This window comes from Rhagoletis pomonella, unplaced genomic scaffold (genome assembly GCF_013731165.1).
Source record: "Rhagoletis pomonella isolate Grant_MI unplaced genomic scaffold, Rhpom_1.0 Rhpom_scaffold_00001, whole genome shotgun sequence".
NCBI classification, from domain to species: Eukaryota; Metazoa; Arthropoda; class Insecta; order Diptera; family Tephritidae; genus Rhagoletis; species Rhagoletis pomonella.
The window spans coordinates 82,805,787-82,818,578 of record NW_023458555.1 but is presented as its reverse complement, the minus strand read 5'-3'; the positions used below and the strand labels follow the sequence as shown (position 1 = coordinate 82,818,578).

Here is a 12,792-nt window from a genome sequence, read left to right as displayed (position 1 = left end):
CTACTAATCTGAGAGAGGAGCGGTCCAGCCGGGTGAGAGTTATGGATCGCTTTACATCAATCTTTGGCAGGTGGTTTCCACAGCCCATCTTATATTTACCTCCTCAACGAGTTTCGCCTTTAGTCTGTGTTTGCAGGAGGTTAGAGGTATGCCCGCATTCGGATCAGAATTGACTACAGAAAGTTCCGTCGCCCTCCTTGCCAGCTCGTCGGCTAGGCAGTTGCCAGGGATGTCCCTGTGTCCAGGGACCCATACAACAGTCAAGGAGCATTTTGATGCCAGCAGGTTGAGAGTATTTCTGCATTCGATGGCTACTTTGGACGTTGCTTCGTTAGAATTGAGAGATTTGATAGCAGCCTGGCTGTCAGAATAGATAGAGATAGGCCGTCCTGGAGGGGCGGAGGTTATAAGCCACCGAGCCGCCTCCATTATGGCTTTTAATTCCGCTTGAAAAACGCTGCAATGGTCCGGTAAGCGAAAACTGAGATTTAGCGCGAGTTCGTCAGAGGAGATCCCGCTACCCACTCTTTTGTTTAGCTTGGAACCATCTGTATATATGGCCGTAGACCCTGGGTTCAGGTCTGTGGCCCTTTCCCACTCGTTCCTCTCTGGGATTCTTGTGGAGAATTTGTTATCTAAACAGATTAGAGGAGTGGTATTATCTATCTGTCGTAGATTATCCGGTAGAGTTTCAAGTACTTTTGCGTGCCCGAATCTGAGGTCTCTCCACGGCTGGATTGTATTTAGCCTGGCCGCACTACAGCCGGCCTGAAATTTGCCGTAGAGATCCACAGGTGGAAGATTTAAGATTATTTCCAGGGATTTGGTGGGTGTAGTGGGCAGGGCTCCCGTGACGAGCATGGCAGCCGTCCTCTGCACACGTTCCACCTTGGCTCTGGATACGGTGTTGTTTAGAGCAGGCCACCATACGGTGACCCCGTTGAAAAGGATGGGTCATATCACAGCTGTGTACATCCAGTGTACTATATGTGGTTTTATTCCCCATTTTTTGCCTATAGCCGTTTTGCAGGCATACAGGGCAGTATTGGCCTTCCTCGAGCGGTCTTCAGTGTTTCGCTTCCAGTTCAGCTTCCTGTCCAGACTAACACCAAGGTATTTCACCTCGGTTGAGAGAGTGAGTGCCACCCCGTTTAGGGCGGGAGGTTTAAATAAGGGAGTTTTATACTTCCTTGTGAAAAGTACCATTTCTGTCTTGGCAGGATTGACATTAAGTCCACATTCCTTGGACCAGATGTTTACCAGAGCGAGTGCGTTTTGCAACAACTCACTCAGGACCTGAAGATGTTTGCCCGTTGCAACGATTGCTATGTCATCGGCGTACGCTATGACTTGACAACCGGTGCTCTTTAGGCTTAGAAGTATGGTGTTCACTGTTAGACTCCAGAGTAGAGGGGAGAGAACGCCCCCTTGGGGGGTGCCCCTGGTCACATACTTTGTAATGGAACCATCCCCTAGTTCTGATAGAATAGTTCTCTTTCCGAGAAGGAGCTCAACAAAATCCACCAGACCTCGCTGCACCCCCGCCATAAGAAGGGAGTTAATAACAGACTTCGGGTAGACGTTGTTGAAAGCACCCTCGATATCGAGAAAAACTCCGAGCGTGTATTCCTTTAAGGCCAATCCTTTTTCAATCGTCGCTACGATTTCATGGAGTGCGGTCTCCACGAATTTCCCCTTGGAATATGCATGCTGATTCGAGGAGAGGTTGTCAGCTTTAATATTCCGTCGAATATATTCGTCGATGAGCCTCTCTAGAGTTTTGAGAAAGAACGAGGTGAGGCTTATAGGCCTGAAATCCTTCGGTTTCACATGAGCGGCCTTGCCTCCTTTTGGTATGAATTCAACCTTTGCCTTTGTCCACTCGTGTGGTATGTGAGTCAGTGTTAGGCAGGCTGTAAAAATCTGAGAAAGCATGGGACATAGTATGTCCTTAGCTTCCTGTAGTTTAGCGGGAAAGATTCCGTCAAGGCCAGGAAATTTGTAGGGCTGAAAGGACATTAAAGCCCATTCCACCCTCTCCTCACTTACGATGTCCCCAACGGTATCACCCAGAGACAAGTAGGTCCTAGGACCGGGCGAAAAATCGGGGGTGTCATCTGAGCAGCCCGGGAAGTGAGTGCTCATAAGGACCTCCAACATTTCGCTACATGATGTCGTCCAGTCACCGTTAGGCTTCTGGACAGAGTTCATACTTGAAGAGGATTTTGAGAGAACTTTCCTCAGCCTGTTGGCTTCAGAGTTCTCTTCTATGTTGTCGCAGAAGTTTTGCCAAGATTCGCGTTTCGCCCTCTTTATGGCCTTCTTGAAAACTTTGAGTGCGTCTTTGTATGGTTGCCAAAGACCTGTTCGTTTAGCTTGATTGAAAAGCCTCCTGCTGTTCTTCCTCAGTGCTGAAATCTCAGGATTCCACCACTGGGGTTTCTTTTTGCCCTTCGGGAGGGTGCTTGGGCAGGAGGCTTTGAAAGCAGCATTACAGGCATTTGTCACAAAGTACACTGCTTCATCTATTTTTGACGATGAGTCCAGCTCACCGAGAGAAACAACCTTCGTATTCGAGAGACTCGCTTCATCAGATCCTAACGATAAGCACGACTTATCGTAAGAAGCGTATCTGTGTAGAGAGACCGACAGCGTATTTTTATACTTTGCCCAGTCGGTTCGCTTCTTGTTCCTGTATGCTGTTAAAGGAGCAGGATCAAAATTGAGCTTAAAGCTAATGTAGAGATGGTCAGAGAAAGAGTGTTCTTTGGACACCTGCCATTCCTTATCTGATCAGACAAACCGCTCGAAACAAGGGTGATGTCCAGCACTTCGTTTCTAACAGAGGTCACAAAAAAGGGGTCGCGCCCGCGGTAAGATTATATAAAGAACAAAGTCAAGTAAACACTCACCTCGAGAGTTGCTGTCGCTTGAGCCCCAGTTCGTGTTATGCGAGTTAGAGTCTGCCCCTATTATGACCGGGAGTTTCCTGCGATTTGCTTCCTTCACAGCTTCTTCCAGTCTGTAGGGTGGAAAAACGTGGCTGTCGTGGGCCATGTAGGATGTTGCCAGCCAGATCACGCTCTCCTTCAGCTGGACGCTGAGGCAGACGGTGTCCTCGTCGCTGTATTGGGAGAGTAAAAAATAAGAATATACTTTTTTAATCAGAATGCAAGCTCTGATCCTACCTGCTACTGGAGCTGTTACAACCTGGTAGGCATCAGAGTTCAGTCCGCAAACCTTGTTTCTAACGATCCAAGGCTCTTGGACTAGAATCAAGTCCTCAGCTTTATTGCGGAGGCGAAGATGAAGGGCAGCCGAGGCTGCCTTGGAATGGTGCAGATTAATTTGTAGGATCTGCACCATCCTCAGAGTCGGTGATGTCCATCGCTTCTAGCTCCTCCCGTTCGGCGGCGGCAATGACTGTGATGTCATTAACCTCCTCCTCCGGTTCGGAGTCCAGAAGCTGGTCCTCGTTCAGCATTGCCCACCGGCTGTATACCGACCCTACGTAGGCAGATACTGAGCTCGTGTCGCTCTCAGTATCTGACGCGGTTTCGGGTTCACCCGTTGGTAGGTCCCCAGGTCCACTCGTGGTGTTTCCTGTGGACCCCGCGGTTTCTCCGAAAGGACCGTAAATTATCCATCCCAACCTCGTTCTTACAGCAATAGGGCCAGGGTTGCAAGATGACCGTGGTATATCTACAGGAGTAGTTAAATATGCAATCAAAAGACTTATTATCATTTTCGGATGTACATTTTTATATTTGTATTTGTATTTGTTTCTTTTAAAGAACTTGGTATCGGCAAAGCTAGCTTGTTCGATAAAAATACTTTAGACATCAAATACCGTTGGCTTTCAGCTTCAGTGCCAGTTATGGTTAATTGCACAACTTCTGTCGACTCATGGGATGAGACTCCGAGTCTTTGGAGCGCTTAAGACCAAGTTCATTTGCTATATTCCAATCAAACATAGTACCATCCGCCCCGTCGTGGACCATAGCATAAATTGAGACTTTGTTGTCATGGTAGAGCTTGACTGGGATGATTTGAAAGAGTACTCCATCGTTTTTTGTATCAGCATGACAATTTCTACGGTCGATCAGACTGGCAACTGTTGTCTCCGCTGATTGCTGCAAGTTCGACTGACCATTATGGCGGATTTCGTTAGGATGTAGTAGACGATTATGTAAACGCGCGCAATCGTTTATCCCACAACGTCTTTTTACATAACTGATTTGGCTTAAGGCATGAAAAGCAAATTCGTAGTTCTTTCACTTTTTTCCATCGGTCATCGACGCCCAGACAAATAAACTGTGGGCACGCGTTAAGTGCTGCGCATTCACCCTGACAAACACTACAATTGCTTTGAGCAACGCTTAAAAAAGAATACTTATTAGCTTTCGGTGGATGAGGATGTGGCGCAACGTCTTGTTCTTTCACTTTTTTCCATCGGTCATCGACGCCCAGACAAATAAACTGCGGGCACGCGTTAAGTGCTGCGCATTCACCCTGACAAACACTACAATTGCTTTGAGCAACGCTTAAAAAAGAATACTTATTAGCTTTCGGTGGATGAGGATGTGGCGCAACGTCTTGAGTACGGCGGCTACCAGCAGCCGTCGCAGACGGTAAACTGCCGGTTACCATATTCGCAAGTTTTCGCAAAGCGTTCAACCACTTACTGAAGTCTTCTACATTCGGGCATCCAACGAAAGACATTTCTCCGCCCACTGCATTTGCTTAGAGGTAGGTAGCTTTGTTACTAACTCGCTCAATAAAGACGGGTTGGCTAGATGGTGATCTCCTTGCACGGATTTCAAAAATGTCGACATATTATTGACTTTAATCGCGAAATTTATTAACGGCTCGAGCTTTCCTTCCGGCACGTTAGAAATTAACCTAACCTTTTCAATTCGGCTTTTTATTAGCAACTCCGGACGTCCGTAAGTTTCCGACAGAACTTCAATTATAGCGCTTACACTTTTCGAGGATGTTAGTAACGACTCCACTGTATCTCTAGCAATGCTTCCATGCAATGCTTCTCTAATCCGCATTATGTTATGTATATCGCTGTACTCCAATTCGAGGGTGGTGCTTCTGAAATCTTCAATAAATGCTTGCCATTCTTCTGGCTGACCTCCGAATTTCGGTAAGGGATAGATTTTTTTGCTTTGGCTGGTGCGCAGCTGTGGGGGGTAGAAAAAGACTCACCAAGTGTAGCAGCAGGATGTGCTTGGGCGTTCGCGCCATTTGGTTGCGCGGGACTTGCTTGACGTTGGGCATTTGTGTCGTTTGGGGGCATAAGGTTTGTGGAAGACTCATTATTTCCGTTGGTAGCAACCGTTCTGGCAATGGCCTGAACTTCGTTGCGCAGGGCGTTAACGCTGGACTTATTTTGCTCATTCTGGCTGACGATTAGATTTTGCAGAGCGGCTATTTGTCTCTGGAATTCCCTTTGCATTTCCTTCAAATTTCTAGCAGAGTCAGACTGCTGTGGCAAATTTTCAGTTTGACTCCTTCCAGTAGGGGGTTGAGGCTGCTTAGGGGCATTTGCTGCATGCGGCGAATCTGGCATTGCGTACCGTTGCGGCGGGATTCCCTTGTTCTCTCGCGTGCTCCTTCGCGTTTCTGGCGTAAACCGAGAATAAAGGCATATACAAACTTACTTCTGCCGGTATATGCAGAAATTTTAGGCAATTCGACTCCAAAAAATCACAGGCAATGCGACGAGAAAAACAAGATCCAAAAAACGGTGACGAGCAAAAGGGGCAATCTGCTGCAAATGAAGCGAAGAATAAAGTTGTCCGTTCGCATAAATAGCTTAAAGAATGAAACGCAAACTTCACTATAGAAGACGTGGCATGGTTTATTCTCTGTAAATATGTAGAGTTACAATAGCAAATAAATATTTATATTACAGTCAAATTACTCGCTTTCGGCTTTCTTCTAAGCTGCGGACAGAACAATATTAGCTTTTGACAAATGGAAGAGCCAATTTATATTAAATTTCTTAGATAGAATTTACTGTTAATAGCCGGCCAGAAATACGGAATAGACAAACTAATAATAACTAATACATGAGTTAGGGATAACAAAAACATAGAACAAAGAGTGACCAATATCGATTATTCAGGGTTGCCTTCATCAACAGTCCCTTTTAAAGCACATAAAAAAATAAGCTTCTAGTCTCGAAGTTAGCACAAAATTAAATTTTTGTGTTTGTTGTTTACAAAAAAATACTTGCCAAGTATATAAGTCAAAATTGTTAAATATATATCGCTTGCATTCATTTCTTCATAGAAAAATTCATACGGCTTATAACCAGATTCATACCATGCAAACGCACCATCCCTTACACGGCGTTTACATGAGACAATTTTGTCAATACAATAGCAATACATTCACACTGTTTCACTAATGCATTCACACTTCTCTCATTGTCTTCGTCACTGTCTCTGATTTTTCGAAACAGTAAGTTGGACACTAAATTGGACAATTCGGCCATGCCCTGGTTAATTTGAGAAAAAGAGGAAAGGCAAAATCGCAAAAAATCGCAGAATTATGAAAAGTGGTTTGTGTTTGGATATTTTAGTAGATAATGTGAAGTTCACGCCAAACGAAACTAACGGCGGTTTCTGAAAAATGCATTGTCTTTATAATTGTCGGGACGCCTAATTTACACAATAATTTGATACATATTCTCAATTGTCTTGCCTAAAATTGTCTTATGTGAACGCAGCGTTAGCCTCAGTAAATTCCACTGCGTGGTTATTATATCATAATCGCAATCTATGAGATGGGGAAACTTTAACAAAAGAGGTAAAATTGGTAAATCTTCTGTACAAACTACCTTAGCTGTTGTCATTATTTGTAAAATTTTTATATCTTCACGCTTGAAATCAAATCTTAAATTCATTTGGTCAAAAACTCTATGTAAAGCTTTAATATATTTGTTTTAACTTCAAGGATTCCAGAACAATTGACATTACTTAGTATTAATATCCCAGCTTTCCTTCCAACAAAAATGTCAGATATTTTAACATTATTATTTTCGTTTTTAAAATCAGCATTAATATGTTACTGATCGCATCTTTTTTAATTAAGTTATGGTGCATTTATATGGTATGAAGCCATATGAACAGTTGATATGCTACAAGTAATTTTTAGCAAAAAAAACCGACTTAAAAAAATATATATATATCTATATATTTCATGATTCAATGATCGGATCTAAACCAAATTAGTATAGGACCACCTCTGAGACACTACCATTCCGTTGCAAAAAGAATTATCGAAATCGGTTGACGTGGTCCAAAGTTATGCGGTAACATACATAAAAAAAAACATATTCCGACGAACTGATAACCTCCTCCTTTTTTGGAAGTCGTTTAAAAATAGAGGGGGAATTCAATGGTATCGAGTGGGGTGCATATGGTACATTTTTTCATATGAATAATGATGCGGAGCTACTGTAAACATACTGTTGTGATACTGTGAAGCATATGAAATTATAGCATGTTTGATTTTCATACATACCATGAGAAGTTTAACAGATGCAGGGATATCAATGAAGTTTTTCTCCGTTTTGATGCATTTTAGTACAAAAAACCGCCTAAAATGAGGAAAGTGGCAACTCTAACATTCAATATTTCACATCCATGTCAAACAAACAAATTCAAAACAAAGAAATTATCTGTGCTAGAATTTTTTATATAGAAGCAACTCACCTATGGTAGACAATAAAAATACCAAGCGGTATGATAACAAACTAAAAAGCAAGACATTACACAAAGTTTTAATGAGCTTTTTATCACATTTTAGTAAAAATAGGCCTATAATGCCCAAGCTGACAAAGAAACGAAAATGTGTATATTTTGTTGTTTACAAAAAAGACTTGCCAAATATATAAGTAAAAATTATAGAAGGCATGTATGCTGCTCCCTTTCAATTTTTCACACAGTTGATGCTTCTTTCTGGCTTTTACAAAATGCAGGGATACCACTCTTGTTTTGGTACAATATAATTGTAATGTATTTTCAATTCGAAATCAAAGAAAACAGCGCAGGACAATTTTTGCAAACTACTGCATATCATAAAATGTTCAGAGAATTAACAAAAAAAAACAAAAATTGTATGGTCTCATGCTTCTTTCAAACCGAATGCATATGGTGGCGGTTCCGGTAAATGCGAATTGTATTTGCGCGAACTCGTTTTTAGTGTATTTGCATACATTGGTTAATTGGCTTACCGAAACCACCACATTCCAAATGTAGGCATTTCACTGTCAAAGCAATGTCGCGAGAATTCGCGCGAATAAAATTCGCTCTTACCGAAACCACCGCCCAAGACCGCATTGTTATTACTTCTCATTCTTTTGGTTAGCGCTGTAACCGCTTAAGAATTTTTTGCCAAATCTAATAAAGCTAGCCAGTCGTTTCTTCTTTTCGAATTGAGATTTACAAAAGTTATATTTTTTTAATTCATAATAAGTGAACACATTGAAAACGACGAGCTACCGACCACAGCTTCCAATTTGTCATCTTTATTATCTAAGCGCTTTGTCGATGGCAACATGATTTCTTTGAACGCGGCAGCGACATCATGAATTTGTATGAGTTTGACATAAAAGAAGAGGAAGAACCTTATCTGTCGCCAGAAAAATAGAAATAGATCTAATCTGGCCACAACCACAGCCGTCGCGTAGCCCGGTCGTCGCCAAAATAATTATCTACATAAGAGTACGTGTTAAAATAATTTGACAGCTGTGGTTTGTAGCTCGTCGTTTTCATTGTGTTCGGGCTATAAGAACTTTTTCATCCGCTCCTGAATTTTGGGTACACTTTCTAATCGTATCTCTTTTCAATATACATAAGTATATATACTCTGATGTATTTTGAATAAATATACTTGCACATACATATGTAGAAGTAGTGGCGGCCGCTGTGGAGTAATTGTTAGCATTCCGCACTACCATTTCATAGGGCCTAAGTTGAAGACCAGTTTCCGAACGTTTTTTTCTAATAGCGGTTGCCCCTCGGCAGGCAATGGCAAACCTCCGAGCGTATTCTGCCATGAAAAAAAGCTTCTCATAAAAATACAATCGCCGTTCAGAGTCGACGTAAAACTGTAGCTCCCTCCCCTTTGTGTGACAACATCAAGACACACGCCAAAAAGCACGGAGGAGAAGCTAAGTCAAACACAAACATATTGTTTAAGCGGCAATCTATAAATGTTGAAGTATTACATAAATATTTTGGTGGTTTTTCAAGTATAAAATCTATTGAGAAACGGAAGAAAACGGCATCCCTATAATTTCAACTTATGCCAAACGTTTTTAATATGAAAGAGAAAAAACATTAACAAGCAATTTCTGAACAAAAAACCTGTTTTTCCACAAAGATATTTAAATGGAAGTTGTACACATATAAAAATAGCAATCCACAATGATTTATGGCAGGAGGAGAAGGACACTTCAACCAGTTCTTGTCCTTTTTAAAGAACATTTCAAAAAAAAAAAAGCTTCTACTTTCCAAGCTAGCACAAACTATTTGTATTTGTTTGTTGTTTACAAAAAATACTTATATACTTGGCAAGTATTTTTTTGTAAACAACAAACAAAAAAATTGCATTTTGTGCTAACTTCGAAACTAGAAGCTTATTTTTTTTATGTGCTTTAAAAAGGACCTACTGCCAATAAAGCCTTGTGGATTGCTATTTCTTTAAATGTGTAATGCTTCCATTCAAACATCTTTGTGGATAAACAGTTTTTGTTCAGAAATTGCTTGTTTATGTTTTTTGTCTTTCATATTACAAACGTTTGGCATAAGTTTAAATCACAGGGATGCCGTTTTCTTTCGTTTCTCAATGGATTTCATACTTGAAAAGACACGAAAATATGTATGCAATACCTATAGGTGTCGTTGTTTTAAGTACGTAACCGCGTATCATCAAAACACAAAACCTCGTATTTGAGGTTGCCTAAATTTTGTAGGAGAGAGTAAAACTTGTCATAATTCAAAACTGTTCTCACTTTTAAACTTAATTATCTCTTCTTCTTATCTCTAAGTATCGATATTTTAGTATAAATGATTAAGGGCTTGATGATAGGAGCTCCCGGTGAGCAAATATCATTTTTGACACAAATGTCAGTTACGAGGTTTTGCAGAACCACGATAAGCACTTTTGTACTTTAAACGACGATATACAGATTGCCGCTTACACAATATGTTAGTGTTTGGCCTAGCTTCTCCTCCGATATGGGGCGTGCGCCTTGATTTGGTCACACAAAGGGGAAGGGCAGTTTTACGACGACTCCGAACGGCAATTGTATTTTTATGAGAAGCTGTTTTCATGACAGAATACACTCGGAAGTTTATTATTACCAACAGAGGGGCGACCGCGAATGTCGGGGTCGGAGCATCACACCTAAACTACACCACCGAATAACGCGAAAATGTACACAGTTCTATATTTTGCCCTCAGAACGGTAATAGGAACGGTTTTTTTTTACAACAAATGTCGATTTTGCAATACTTGTTTTATAACAAATCTTATTATATATATAAAAATGAGTTGCTGTTCGTGTGTTATCGTATAACTCAAGAACGGCTCAACGTATTTGCTTCGTTTCAATTTCATTATGTGTCGTTCTGTCTGTAGAAGGTTTGTAAAGAGAAAATTGGAAAAACGGTGTGGCCAGATATCTGAAATATCAGACGCAAAAAAAATGAATCTCTATATATAAATGTGAAAGTCTGTACGGGCTCGGAGCATCACGCCTAAACCACTCCACCGAATAACGCGAAAATGTACACAGTTCAATATTTTGCCCTCAGCACGGTAATAGGTAGTAACATGCGCATGTGCATTGCAAATATTAATTATAGTTATTGATGATAATGCTAAAGATTAATGATATATCTCAAACAATGAATGGAATTGTTCTTGAGAAAAAAAGTTTTTAATGAAAACTAGTTTCGTATAATGCTTCGTTTTTATGAAATAAAAAGTTTGTAATTAGATAATTGGAAAAGTGTGTTGCCAGATATCTGCAGTATCAGAAAAAAATAATTATAAATGAGCCGCAATAATTCCATTTCACTGAGAATGTATAAAAAAAATAGTACAGAAAAAAATTTGGGTAGGGTTGCCACCATTCGAAAAAAATTTATATGTAAAAATGGATTGCTTTCGTGTCTTATCGCATAACTCAAGAACGGCTCAACGGATTTGCTTCACAGTTATTTATTTTGTGTCTTTCTTTCTGTAGATTGAATGTAAAGAAACAATTGGAAAATCGGGGCTGCCAAATATTTCAAATATCAAAAAAAAAATTAAATTTACATAAGCCGCAATAATGTAATTTACTGAGAATGTTTAAACAAATTTAATAAAAAAAGATTTGAATAGGGTTGCCATCACTCGACAAAAAATCTTTACATATAAAAATGAATTGCTGTTCGTGTGCTATAGCATAACTCAAGAACGGCTCAACGGATTTGCTTCGTTTTTATTTCATTTTGTTTTTCTCTGTCTGTAGAAGGTTTGTAAAAAAATAAGAACCGGTGTTGCTAGATATCTGAAAGATAAAAAAAAAATTAAATTTAGAAAAGCCGCAATAATTATATTTCACTGAGAATGCATAAAAAATTTAGTATAGAAAAAATTTGGAAAGGGTTGCCATCATTCGATAAAATCTTTATATATGTAAATATATTGCTGTTTCAAAAAAAAAATTATTTAAATAAGCCGCAATAGTGCTATTCCACTGCGAATGTATGAAAACATTTAAAACATAAAAAGATTTCGCGTGTATGACATTTTTTGTGTATATTTGGAAATGTATGAAATCAATCGCATACTCATGGAAAAATTTGATGTTATTGGAAAACCGAATTTTTCATACCGCATATCTCTGGATGTGTTCATGTTAGGGTACTGCAACTTGGTTCAGAGATATATAAAAATCAATTTGGAAAATGGCGCGGGGAACAGGTCGTAAAGTGTATCAAATAAAACACCTCTTTGAGGTATAATTTTCGAGTGACGAAAGCTGAACTAGAAACACAAAATTTATGATATCAATTTCGTGACGAAAATTATGCGCATTTTTAACTGCCTTGGAAACGTAGGGAAAATCTTTTTTATTCATACGAATCTTTGCAGAAGTTCTGTTTTTTATTTTGTGTTTCTAGCAGTAGACAGATTTTCGCAACGTTCCGCATAAATAAAAAAAGATTTTCCGTACGTTTCCAAGGCAGTTAAAAAATGCGTATAATGTTCGTCATGAAATTGGTATCATAAATTTTGTGTTTCTAGTTCACATTTCGTCACTCGAAAATTTTACCTCAAAGAGGTGTTTTATATGATATCAATTATTTTGGGGTAGCAAATTTAAAATCGACGAAAACACAAACAATTATCTAAATGTATTTGTCAATGTTCTTGTGGCTTGTTAACATTTTATTTTTAATATTTTTTTATTGAGCTTTGTACCACGATTGTTTACTAGGAAAAATTGAAAAAGCAACAAAGTCTAAGCGGTAGAAGTTATAGCACTATTTCGGAGATCACCACATCTCCTCATCAGACTTCTTTTTTCTAGACTTCTAGTTCCCTGCTGAAGTCTAGAAAAAAGAAGTTTGATGAGGAGATGTGGTGATCTCCAAAATAGTGCTATAACTTTATTTATGTATATCCGATCAGTTTGTATTTTGTGAAAATTTTTTAGTTTGTGATAGGCTTGTCTGATCTGTTCTTCTAGTGTAAATAAAACGACGTTATTTCACT

At 39.6% G+C, this 12,792-nt stretch overlaps 1 protein-coding gene across 1 annotated transcript; it reads right to left on the bottom strand.

Annotated features, from left to right (window-relative positions):
• Positions 1 to 3,709: 3,709 nt before the first annotated feature.
• LOC118752278 lies at positions 3,710 to 6,152 on the bottom strand. Its single transcript, XM_036487151.1, has 2 exons — positions 5,933 to 6,152; positions 3,710 to 5,876 (listed from the first exon to the last, which is right to left on the bottom strand). The coding sequence occupies exon 2, from the start codon at positions 5,576 to 5,578 to the stop codon at positions 5,057 to 5,059; it is 522 nt and encodes a 173-aa protein (XP_036343044.1). The 5' UTR covers positions 5,579 to 5,876; positions 5,933 to 6,152; the 3' UTR covers positions 3,710 to 5,056.
• Positions 6,153 to 12,792: the final 6,640 nt, after the last annotated feature.

Bases quoted from the DNA above. Each gene is read 5' to 3' on its own strand.
- LOC118752278 (XM_036487151.1), bottom strand. From the start codon at position 5,578: ATGCCAGATTCGCCGCATGCAGCAAATGCCCCTAAGCAGCCTCAACCC.